Source organism: Myodes glareolus, chromosome 7, assembly GCF_982192425.1.
Source record: "Myodes glareolus chromosome 7, mMyoGla1.1, whole genome shotgun sequence".
NCBI lineage: Eukaryota > Metazoa > Chordata > Mammalia > Rodentia > Cricetidae > Myodes > Myodes glareolus.
Window position 1 is genome coordinate 86219033 of NC_142032.1, and position 12819 is coordinate 86231851.

At 39.0% G+C, this 12819-nt stretch overlaps 1 protein-coding gene across 4 annotated transcripts in view; it reads left to right on the plus strand.

Annotated features, from left to right (window-relative positions):
* Positions 1–12819, plus strand: part of Smg1 (SMG1 nonsense mediated mRNA decay associated PI3K related kinase) — a 101972-nt gene that overhangs the window by 65752 nt on the left and 23401 nt on the right. For all 4 annotated transcript variants that reach the window (XM_048460479.3, XM_085692981.2, XM_048460480.3 and 1 more), the window contains 13 exons: positions 1163–1393; positions 1498–1675; positions 2166–2327; positions 2861–3078; positions 3309–3463; positions 5605–5827; positions 8138–8384; positions 8786–9015; positions 9860–10108; positions 10875–11013; positions 11102–11211; positions 11336–11554; positions 12015–12205. In XM_048460479.3, the coding sequence (XP_048316436.1) occupies positions 1163–1393; positions 1498–1675; positions 2166–2327; positions 2861–3078; positions 3309–3463; positions 5605–5827; positions 8138–8384; positions 8786–9015; positions 9860–10108; positions 10875–11013; positions 11102–11211; positions 11336–11554; positions 12015–12205 (2552 nt within the window). The remainder of the gene's footprint in view (positions 1–1162; positions 1394–1497; positions 1676–2165; positions 2328–2860; positions 3079–3308; positions 3464–5604; positions 5828–8137; positions 8385–8785; positions 9016–9859; positions 10109–10874; positions 11014–11101; positions 11212–11335; positions 11555–12014; positions 12206–12819) is intronic.

Here is a 12819-nt window from a genome sequence, read left to right on the forward strand (position 1 = left end):
TTAATTACCCTTTTGTTCTGAAGTTAGGTTCTTGGGCTGGTGGTATACTTAGGGTAAAAGCACACTTATAGATAGTGTATGTGAGTAAGACTGTGGGTTTAATCCCCCAGAACTTGGAAAATGTCTCTTTACAAGACTACCTGGGAACTTTTAAAGTATGACATTGCAATGGGGGGCACCCCCCTCCCCAGATTCTTCTTTATGTGTGTTTAACATCAGTTAAATGACTTGGGGTGTGGGAATTGGACAGACCTAGGGCTTTGCATGTGCTAGTAGGTAAGAGTTCTAATATTCTCTGCCACTGGTGATTGCCATAAATTAGCTAAGATGGCACACAGTGGACTGGGTGAACTGCACAGTGTTGCCCCCTCCTCAAAGTATCCTGTAAGTTCTGTAGTTCTGTAGCTGTTGAATATGTAGGTGTAACATTCAAAGGTGTGGGTTTTATTTTCTAAGCTAAATTCTGTTGACTGAGTTCTGTTCTAAAATTGTACCCATGAATCTGTTAAAGCTGTTGTGATGTATATTTACAATATTGTAAATAGAGTTGTGTTTATTCTGTTTTTTTTGTTTTTCGTTTTTTTTTACATCCTTTGTGTTGTAAAAGGAGCGACGGGCTACTTCCCACCGCCTTATTAGCTTATATCTCAAAATAACACCACACAAATTGTATTCATTTAAACACTGCCTGGCCCGTTAGTTCTAGACTCTTATTGGTTCAGCCCATTTCTAATAATCTGTATTGCCAGTTGACCGTGGCTTACCGGCATGAGTTTAACCAGCGTCCGTTTTGGAGAGAAGAGCCATGACGTCTGCCTGACTGCTTTCTTTCTCCCAGCATTCTGTTCGGTCTAGTCTGCCTATCTAAACTGCTGTCCTATCAAAAGGCCAAGGCAGTTTCTTTATTTGACCAATGAAAGTAACACATAGACAGAAGGCCCTCCTACTCCACCTTTGAACAATTTTTTCTACAGAGTATTATATTGTAGTTTAGAAGCATTTAAAATACAGAGAATGAGAAGTCTTTTAAATTTTGCCTAAATACTTAAAACCTTATTGGCTGCGTTAGTAAGTGTATCATAGAGACACTAATGGATTCAGTATATTGTATATGAGAACAATCTTTCCATGTGGTAATTTGATCGTGTTCACATTCCTTTAGGATGAAGATATAACACTTCAGATTACAGAAAGTGAAGATAACGAGGAAGATGACATGGTTGATGTTATTTGGCGGCAGTTAATATCAAGCTGCCCGTGGCTTTCTGAACTCGATGAAAATGCAACTGAAGGTGTTATTAAAGTGTGGAGGAAAGTTGTAGATAGAATCTTCAGCCTGTACAAACTGTCTTGCAGTGCATATTTTACTTTCCTTAAGCTCAACGCTGGGCAAGTAGGTGGCACAGTCTTTTAAGGAAAATTATTTGGAATTTCTTTCCTTTAGACAAAAGAAGTAGTAACAGAAATGGTTTCCTTATCCCTTAATTGTTCACTTAGATTCTGTTAGATGAGGATGACCCCAGACTCCACTTAAGTCGCAGAGCAGAGCAGAGCACTGATGATGTGATTGTGATGGCTACCCTGCGACTGCTCAGACTGCTGGTGAAGCATGCTGGTGAGCTCCGGCAGTATCTGGAACATGGCTTGGAGACAACCCCTACTGCTCCATGGAGAGGTAATGACCAAATTAAATGCTCTCTTTAATTAATCTGTTTCTGAGTGGGATTGAAATAGTTTCCCTATGTTCCTTATTTGAAGATGTTAGAGAACAGCCAGGCTAGTTCTTAGGATATACTTACTGTTTCATGTCTCATGAACATTTCTTCTCCCACCTTGTAGAGAACTGAGAAGCTAGCAGACTGAAGCTTTTTATTATCAGAAATCAGTTTTGGAGAGGATGGTGAAAATAAGTGGAGAATTTAGTCATAGTCACCTCATCTACCTTCTTTGAATGAGCAATATTTTAAATTGCTCTGAACTGTTGATCACAGTTCTACCCTAAGCAGACTTGCAATCAAGAATGATTTCGTATGGGTCTTTGTTACCACGGGGAGGATTTTGGCTTCCTTTGTATTTTTGCTGATGCTGACATAATACATCAGGTTTTATCCTTTTGCATTCCTAAAGTTCATAGTTTTTAATCACTTTATCTTCTTCTCCTGAAGGAATTATTCCACAGCTTTTCTCACGCTTAAACCACCCTGAAGTGTATGTGCGCCAGAGTATTTGTAACCTCCTTTGCCGTGTGGCCCAAGATTCCCCACACCTCATACTATATCCTGCAATAGTAGGAACCATATCACTTAGCAGTGAATCCCAGGCTTCAGGTATACAACATTAAAATACTTTTATTTATTTAAGATAGAGTCTCACTGTTTCACCCTAGTGGCTTGGTGCTCAATGTAAAACAGGCTGGTGTTAAAGATGGGCACTTCCTTGCCTAGCTAAAATATTGCTTAATTTTACTAGAAAATTTTAAGTCTCTTTGGGTGTGATGTCTTGAGAGCGTGTAGTTTTTTGTTGGTAGTGGTTCTAACTTATTGAAGAAGTAAGTAATGTGTGTCTATAACATGTTTTGCATGTTATTGTTACTCTTTACAGTATACCAGGAACTTGACATAGAGCTGTTTAATGTAAACATTAGACCCCACTCTACACTTTGCCTGGGGAGGGCTTCTTGTTTGCTTTCCATCTTCCTCTAGCTTCCCTATTAGTTTATAGTATTTATAAACATACATGAAAAGCTCAGCTTGTGAAAGAAACACCATAATCTTTAGCATCATGCACAGCAGTGTGAAGTACATTATTCTTGTTTTCCATACCAAGTGTATGCATGTATCCCTGTTGCATCCCTCTGTAGGAAATAAGTTTTCCTCTGCGATCCCTACATTACTTGGAAATATTCAAGGAGAAGAACTGCTGGTTTCTGAATGTGAAGGAGGAAGTCCTCCTGCTTCTCAGGATAGCAACAAAGATGAACCTAAAAGTGGTTTAAATGAAGATCAGGCCATGATGCAAGATTGCTACAGCAAAATTGTAGATAAACTGTCCTCTGCCAACCCAACAATGGTTTTACAGGTACAAATAACTAATTTGTTTTAAAGTAGTATTCATTACAACCTCCTCCCCAAACTCTAAAGCTAATATCTCAGGGGAATTATATCAGAGAACCAAAGCTTTACGAATACTCAGAATTTGTCTCACTAATCTATATTGATACGCTTCTGAGGAGTTTTCTATGAAATATGCATTACCCGTGTCTGATTTGATGTTGCCTTGTGAGCCATGTGGATGTGTTGTGTCTGCAGGTTCAGATGCTTGTGGCAGAGCTACGTAGGGTCACTGTGCTCTGGGATGAGCTGTGGCTGGGAGTTTTGTTACAGCAGCACATGTATGTCCTGAGACGCATTCAGCAGCTGGAGGATGAGGTGAAGAGAGTCCAGAACAACAACACCTTGCGCAAGTATGTCTTCACTCCTTCACTACTTTGTCTTTTAGACTCACTTGTTTTATGTGTGTGAGTGTTTGCCTGCAGATATATATATGTGTACCATGCGTTTGCTTGGTGCCTACCCAAGTCAGGAGAGAGCATTAGATCCCCTGAAACTAGAGTTAAGGATGGTTGTGAGCTGCCGTGTAGGTGCTGGGAACTGAATCTGGATTCTCTATAAGAGCTGACAGTGCTCTTAACTGCTAAGCCATCTTTCAATTGCTTTCTTTACTTTTTTCTTTATAATGTGTTAATCAGCACAGCAAAATTCATAGTCTTAACCAATCTTAACTGTACAGTTGAGTGGCATTACAGTATGCGCTCATAGTACTGTGCTTTCATCATCACTACCTTCTGCTAGAATCATTCCCAATTCCAGATAAGGGCTCTGTACTCAGTAATAAACTCTATTTGCCCCAGCTTTCCTCCTCATTATCTCTAGTTCTTATTTCTTGCTTTGTGAACTCTTCTACTTTAGGTGTCTTATGGGTGGAATCGGAGTATTTGTCCTTTTGTAACTCATTTAGCACCATGTTTTCAGGGTTTACCTTGCTACGGCATGCATGGGTCTGTTACATGGTTAGTGAATAATACTACATTGTGTAGATAGATTTTCCAGATGAGAACATTTTATCATTTATGCATATCTGTATGCTGTGCATATACAGGAAAGAAGACAATTTATGGGAGTTGGGTGTTTCCTTTTACCTGTGGGTTTCGGAGATCAAACTTTGGGCTTTCAAGTTTAGCAGCAAATACCCTTAACTACTGAGCCATTGTGTTAGCCCTCATGAACCAGGTTTTACTGATTGATTCATCTTTTAGTAGAGACTTGGGTTTGGTTTTAGCTGTGTGAGCAATGTTCCTCTCTGAACATTGGTGTGCAGTATCTGTCTGAGCCCTTGCTTTGGATTAATTTGTATGGAATGCGGTGGATTTGATGGCCAATGTGGTTAATCTTGTTAAGCCTAGAAGTCTTTTCCACAATGATTGTGCCATTTATGTTCTAACTTTCATGAGGATCCTGGTTTTCTCCTATTGTTGCCAACATTTAGTTTTATGTATGTATGATGCATGTTGTGTGCATGCATGCCATGGCCTTTCTGTAGAGGTCAGAGGACAGCCTTGGGTGTTAGGCCTCCTTTGCACCTTATTTAAGGCAGAATCTCTACTTTTTGTTTTGTCTTCTGTATGTATGAGACTACTTGACTCATGAGCTTCTGGGGATTCTCTTTTCTTTACCTTGCATATCCAAGTCATGTGTTGTGATTACAGCACTCCCATCACTTCGTCTGGCTTTCACATGACTTCTGAGGATTCTAATTCAGCTCCTCATGCTTGTGTGGCAAATTTTTACCTACTGAGCCTTTCACTCAGTTAACATTTGGCAGTTTCCTGGAGTTTTGTTTGTAATCCTCATGTAGTTTCATTTTTTATTTTTTTGAACAACAAATAACATGTAGCTTCTTTTTCTGTCTTAACTGATCAATGAATATCCTTGCAGATGTTGAATTAAGCTGTTTTCTTGTTGATGTGGGAGTTTTTCGAGAAGCATTCTGGTTGTTGAAAGCTTTTTTTTTTTTTTGGAGGCAGGGTTTTTCCAAGTCTGGCCTCAAACTCATAGAGATCCACCTGTCTCTGCCTCCTGAGTATTGGGATTAAAGGCATGCATTGCCACCACCTGGCTAGAAAAACTTTCTGGGAATTCCTTGTTAGACACTTGATTTGCAAGCGTTTGTCATCACTTTGAATTGTCAGTTTAGTCTAAGTGGTACCATGTTTAAGGAATCACTGTTAAATCTAGTGTAAGGAGCCCTTTTCCTGTCAGGAGTTTGGTAGTCTGGTAGTCTCCATGTCTGCATTGGGTGTCTTGTCGATTTTGCATTTTTTTTTCTTTTTTTAAATGATTGAGATTAGGGTCTAGATCCTATTCTCCAACATAATTGAAAAGCAAAGCTTGATATATTTTTTTATTTTTGTTTTTTACAGTGTTACATGAAAGTTATTTGCCTGTTTTTGATACTATTTACTCAATACTAGATGCATTTAAATTGTGTTATGTTTATACAAAACTTTAATAAATAAAGTTTTTGAATGTAAATGTCTTTGGTTAGAGAAGAGAAAATTGCCATCATGCGAGAGAAACATACAGCGTTGATGAAGCCTATTGTGTTTGCTTTGGAGCATGTTCGGAGCATCACTGCTGCTCCAGCAGAGACACCTCATGAAAAGTGGTTTCAGGATAACTATGGTGATGCCATTGACAACGCCCTTGAAAAACTGAAGACCCCATCAAATCCTGCCAAGCCTGGAAGCAGCTGGATTCCATTTAAAGAGGTACAGAGTAGTTGTAAAAGTGCTGTTAATATGGAACGTTCCCCATGAGACACAAACTTAAAACAATTGCTCTCACCATAGAACATGAGAAAAAGTTTTATAAGCCTACTGAAGGTATCTTGTGATTATTTGCTATTGTACTATTGTACAATAGCAATACTATTGCTACTGTACTATTAAGTACAGTAGAGAAAATTACTCATTTTGAGAATTTAGAGGCTGGAAGGCAGGGAGGGGTGGCCTGTATACTAGGTATTTACTGTAAGTCTAGCTGTTTCTAATCCTAGGAGATTAGAAATTTGAACTTTTATGACTATGTAGTTTTTAAGGGGAAAAAAATAGGTATTTCTAATAGTTTTTAGGTTCAGCATCATTAATCTGAAATGCTCCCAAATCCAAAGCTTTTGGAGTAATGCTCATATTTTTCAGTTAGTAAGTTACAGTAAGATTAATATTGATATTCTAAAATCTGAAGAACTCTGAAGCCTGAAACATCCTGAGTGATAAAATGAATTTAATATTTATTTGACCTCTTTTCTAACCAATATAGCAATGTGATTTGCCAATTGGGGTTATTTGTACATTTAAATATTTGAGAATCCTTGTCTTGCTCTACTTAATTCTGTTTTATTTATGATCTTTTCCTTCATAGCAGTGACACTGGCAGTCATGAGAGCTCCTTTTTTATCTATCATACTTTTCTTGCTTTTCTTTGTTCGTCATTTCTCTTGACACTTTTTGTTTTAATTGGTTCTTTGTTGAGCTTTACTGCCATGAAAAACAGAAGACACAAATATACAGCTTCAGTAAATGAAAACTGCTAACTCACTAGGCGTGGTGGTGCATACTTTTGATCTCAGCCCTTGGAGGGCATAGGCAGGTGGATCTCTGAAATTTGAGACCAGCCTGCTTTACATAGTGAGTTCCAAGATAGCCAGAACTAGGTAGAAAGAGCCTGTCTCGAAAACCATACATAAAAAGAAAACTTCTGAGTCTTGAGGAAATCTCCCAAAGTACTGGACAAGAAAACTAGCACAAACTATGGTGTTTCTTAGGTATATTCAGCTTGTTTATTAGGTAGGACCAGATTTCCATGGTCTAAGGCCAGTTTCTTTTTAAAAAAAATTTTTTTTAATTGATTTTATTGAGCTATACATTTTTCTCTGCTTTTCTAAATAAATCTTGGTTTATTTATTGTGTTTAGTCTTCTGCCTGCATTATGCGTTGACGCCAGAAAAGGGCACCAGATCTCATTATAGATGGTTTTGAGCCACCATGTGGTTGCTGGGAATTGAACTCAGGACCTTTGGAAGAACAGTCAGTGCTTTTAACCTCTGAGCCATCTCTCTAGTAGCCATTGTTTTTTTGTTAGAAAATCTAAAAACCTGGAGGAGATACAGTACCTTTAAAGTTGATGTGTATGAAATAAATTACTGAGAAAGAAACTTTTAAGGTGATAGTGTTTTTGTTTTTGTGGTATTGGCTATCAGATCCCAGGGCCCTCGTATGCTAGGTGATCACTCAACATTTTTCAATCTCCAGACTTTCCATCTATGTTCCATATTTAACTAAACAGTAGTCTGTTTATGTGCCCGTTTATCTGTTACTGTCTCTTGATTAAGGGGAGATTGTCATTTTTTTAAATTTTATAACCAAAATTTATCGAAGATTGCTCTTTTAAGTTTATGCATTATTAGTTTGTTGATCCAGGTATACATTAGCTACAAACAGAAGTAGGGGTAGAGTTATGTTTGATACTTTGTTCCCTGGGGATAGATCTGTGCATGATACATTCATTTCTCCTTTTGGTTATTTGCAATACTTCTCCTGGGTCTTTGCGTATTTCAAAGGGTCAGAGCTCTAAACTATTACTTCTGTTAAATTGTCTGTTTGATTTGGTATAGTGTCTTAGAAATTGGCTTCATGGTTGAGATGTATTTTTTCTTATAGCTCCGTGTAGGTAACTTTGCAGGTGGTGTCCCAAGGCCGTGTCTGCCTTTGTGCTATGACAAGAACTGATTGATTTCTTTTGATGATGCTGAGGTATAACTACCATAGTGACCCTCTGTGAGAATTTCTTCCCATCTCCCTGAGGTCTCTTTACTTGGCAGAAAGGGCACGGTATCTTAAAATAGTACTCACATACAACATATTAGCACAGTACTCCCTGCTTCAAGTGTGGTCCACATTCCTAGGGTCAAACAGAGGAACTAGACAGCAGGTATTTATGGGGTGTTTGGGTTTGCTTTTATGCCAAATGCAGTATGTTGTATCAGAATACAGACTTGTTTTTCCACCTTATGAACATAGATAATGCTGAGTTTGCAACAGAGAGCGCAGAAACGTGCAAGCTACATCCTGCGTCTTGATGAGATCAGCCCTTGGTTGGCTGCCATGACCAACACTGAAATTGCACTTCCTGGCGAAGTCTCAGCCAGAGACACTGTGACAATTCACAGTGTGGGAGGAACCATCACCATTTTACCAACTAAAACCAAGCCCAAGAAACTCCTCTTTCTCGGCTCAGATGGGAAGAGCTATCCTTACCTTTTCAAAGGTAGAGTTAGAACTAAGTCATATTTTTAAGACAAACATATGATTGTTAACGGTGTATGTATGTATGTGTGTGTGTGTGTCCATGTGAGTTGGCATGCACATTAAGATAAGCCTGTTGTAGATGAAATTCTGTATTTCTTATGTTTTGTGTGATTTTGGATGACATTTAGCTGCATGTCACAATATTTCACCCTCTGCACCTTGCTTATGAATTTATATAAGCAGACCAACTGTGTACAACTTAGTGTGAATAACTAGTGCTAATACCAATGAATAGAGTTCATTGATGTTTATAGGTCTGCCACCTGTTTATTATTCTTAACTGAAAATGCAGGCAGGCAGTGGTATATTCTCAGACCTGTTTGTTATCCATCCTGGTAATTGTGGTTTTGTTTTTTATAGGATTGGAGGATTTACATCTGGATGAGAGAATCATGCAGTTCTTATCTATTGTAAATACCATGTTTGCCACAATTAATCGGCAGGAAACACCCCGTTTCCATGCACGACACTATTCTGTAACACCACTGGGAACAAGATCAGGACTGATCCAGTGGGTGGATGGAGCCACGCCATTGTTCGGTCTTTACAAACGATGGCAACAGCGGGAAGCTGCCTTACAAGCACAAAAGGTTGGGTTAATTTCAAGTGCACCTGTATTCTTATTGGACTATGTATGAACAAGTGTGTGTCAGGGCATTCTCGGGTGACTATGTAAAGTCAAGCATATTTGTATGCTTATAATGGGTTATCATGTTGTGGTGAGATACTCCTTATTGAACAGTAAAGTTTAAAGATATACGTAGTTGCTAATTGCTCAGAAATTTGATATTTCAGATTTTAAATGCTCTTATGAACTTTTAAATTAAATTAATATAATAGAAAACTTTGAAACCCATATTACTTCCAGTATTTAAACAAGAAAGTTTTGACATGGACCTATTTGATCACTACAATGTCCTGTTTTGTACCTGTGAATTTTATTGTTTGAGTCAGTCTGTGTATCTGGGCAGTTTATATGCTAAGCAGTGAAACTGAGTGGGGTCCCAGGTTAGCCAAGGCCACTGTGCAGCAAACCAATAAGAGCTGTTGGAGCTGGAAGGGGTCATGCTTGCTTTTTTTCACTTTTGTTGTTGTGTTTGGGCATCCAATTCCATGGCCCCAAGATTGCCAAACCGCTTGTATCTTTAGCCTGGGAAGTTGAGTTTTAAAAGTAAGCACAGACCTGTAATACAGTTATTGAAGAGTAAGATAAAGTTAGTGGCTAGAGGGACTGTCTAAACTTTGGAACATATTTCTTAATAGCTATGTTTATTTCATACTGAGTTTATCAGTGAAGACTGAAAATATGTACTAGTGGATTATACCTTTGTAAATGAATTGTGTTATAAAAAATATAGATTGAATTTTAAAATACTTTATAATATTTGTTTTTCCTCAAGTAAAATTAATCTTTTCTTTAAAAAAATTTTTAAGGCCCAAGATTCCTACCAAACTCCTCAGAATCCCAGCATCGTACCTCGTCCTAGTGAACTTTACTATAGTAAAATTGGCCCTGCTTTGAAAATAGTTGGCCTGAGCCTGGATGTATCAAGGAGGGATTGGCCCCTGCATGTGATGAAGGCAGTGTTGGAAGAGTTAATGGAGGCCACACCCCCAAACCTCCTGGCAAAAGAGCTCTGGTCATCTTGTACCACTCCTGATGAGTGGTGGAGAGTCACACAGGTACGCGGCACTTGGGGTTAGGTGCACTCTTGTTACTCTGGCTGTGATCCGATCCTCTTTGTCAGCCTTTCTGGTTTTTTCTTTCTTCCAGACTTTATAGTCGAGTCCTGTATTTGAATGTTACTTGAGAGTTTTAAAAGTGTGGCTATGACTGTGAGAGAAGGGTGGAAGGGATGATGAATGAAATTAGGTGAATATTGAAAGCTGAAGTTCTTTATTTAAAAAAAAAATGGGGCTTGGGATGAGCATGGACTCCACCTCTCAGGACCAGAGGCAGGCAGATAATCTGTGTGTTCTTGGTCAGCCTGGTCTGCATAGAAAGTTTCAGGCTAACCAGGGCTACATAGTGAGACCCTGTCTCAAGAAAACAAAGACAAAAAAACTGCCACAGCATTCTCAAGGATGGCGATGGAGCTTAGTGACTAGGAGTGTGTACTGCTTTCAGGGGACCCAAGTTTGTTTCCCATCACCCATGTCAAGGGGTTCACAACTGTCTGTTACTCTAGCTCTGGGGGATTTGATTTCTTTGTATCAGCTTCTCTGGACTGCACTAGTGTGCACTTCCACACACATAGATGTAATTAAAAATTGAACTAAATCTTTAAAAACAACAACTTCTCTCCTAAGAAGCATGCCTCTGAAGTGCTTTGTGGTTATTGACTTATTTTAGATAATGGGAGTAGGTTTATGATGCTACGTTGTAGATCTAGTGCCTGTTGGAGAAAGATTGGCTCATGATGTTTACCTGCTCCCTTTTCATTTTTAGTCCTATGCAAGATCTACTGCTGTTATGTCTATGGTTGGCTACATAATTGGCCTTGGAGACAGACATCTGGATAACGTCCTCATAGATATGACAACTGGAGAAGTAGTTCACATAGATTACAATGTTTGCTTTGAAAAGGGTAAGATAAAATAGGCTTTTACATTTATTTAAAGGTCGCTTTTTTTTTTTTTGATGTTAAGGGCAAAAATATGATTTATCTTTTCAAGGTAAAAGCCTTAGAGTTCCTGAGAAAGTCCCTTTTCGAATGACACAAAACATTGAAACAGCACTTGGTGTAACTGGAGTAGAAGGTGTTTTTAGGCTTTCCTGTGAGCAGGTATGCCTTTCCTCTTTTGCCCTGTAGCATAACTGTTTAATGAGCAAAATCCATGGGAGGAAGTTTTAAAACATTTTCATGTGAAAGCTTATATTGAGTTTACTGAAAATACTTCTCAAAATAGGTTCTCCACATCATGCGGCGAGGCCGAGAGACTCTGCTGACGCTCTTGGAGGCTTTTGTGTATGATCCCCTCGTGGACTGGACAGCTGGTGGTGAAGCTGGGTTTGCAGGTGCTGTCTATGGTGGAGGTGGCCAACAGGCTGAGAGCAAGCAGAGCAAGCGAGAGATGGAACGTGAGATTACCCGCAGCCTCTTTTCTTCCAGAGTCGCTGAGATTAAGGTGAAGCCCAGGGATATAAAATCACTGTCATTTTTCTTTTTTAAAAACAGCAAATGTACATAAGGGTTGAGTATGTTAGGGCTTCTCTGGATATAAGGAGTCCACATCATCTCTGTTAGGCTGTCCTCCCACACAGACACACTTACACTCCTTGGAATTAATGGTATGTTTCACCATCAGACACTTTGTTTCTATTTGAATAAGTAAATAGCTTTCCGTCCCTTTCAGTAGTTAGAGATCTCAGGTTTATTTTCTGTGGCCTTTGAATCTGTTTACTTATTGCTAGGTAATGTACATGTATTGATTATCTTTGTAAAATGGGGGCATTACCACAAACCCAGTTCTTAGGACTTTAGGTAAAACAAACACACAGGTGCAACAATCTTTACAGTTTATCTAATAGGTGTCACAGTGGAACCTCTGACAGTTCCTAAAGTGTTCCTGATCACTTTTTTTCCAGGTGAACTGGTTTAAGAATCGGGATGAAATGCTGGTTGTGCTTCCCAAACTAGACAGCAGCTTGGATGAATACCTGAGCCTACAGGAGCAGCTGACAGATGTTGAAAAACTGCAGGGCAAACTGCTGGAGGAAATAGAATTTCTAGAAGGAGCTGAAGGAGTGGACCATCCATCTCGTACTCTGCAACACAGGTTTAAAATAATAATTGATTTGTACTTCTCAGTATGTGCTGCTAACAGAATTCTTGTATTCGTGTAAATGCTTGTGCAGTGGCAGTTACTGCATTTGTTTTTTTGAGCTTAACAAAAGTATACAGGAAGTAGAGAGATGGCTCAGCAGTTAAGAGCATTGGCTGATCTTACCTAGTACCAGGGTTTGGTTCCCAACACCCCTGTGGTAGTGTCTCACAAGTCTATAAATTGAGTTCTAGATGATCCAGTCCTCTTCTTACTTTCCTGGACTCTTACATAAACTTTATGTAGACATATTCACATGAAGATAATAAGTAAATAAATCTTAGAAAGCATACAACCAGAGGGATCCAAGTGAATGACCCTCACGTAGCAGATACTCCCAATAGTTGAATATGCAAGTGCCTAGCATTGCTACAAGCTCTCATACTACAAAGATCCAGCAATTTTCTTTCAAGGAATCACAAACTCAGCATATGTGTTAGAGTTTATTTAAGATGTTGTGATCATAGTTGAGGAAATTGCAGTGTTGGAGCAAACTGGAAGAGGAAGGGGACTTTGAACAGGGCCCTTGAGATTCAGAAGTTGCTAGCCTGACAGTGGTAGCACACACC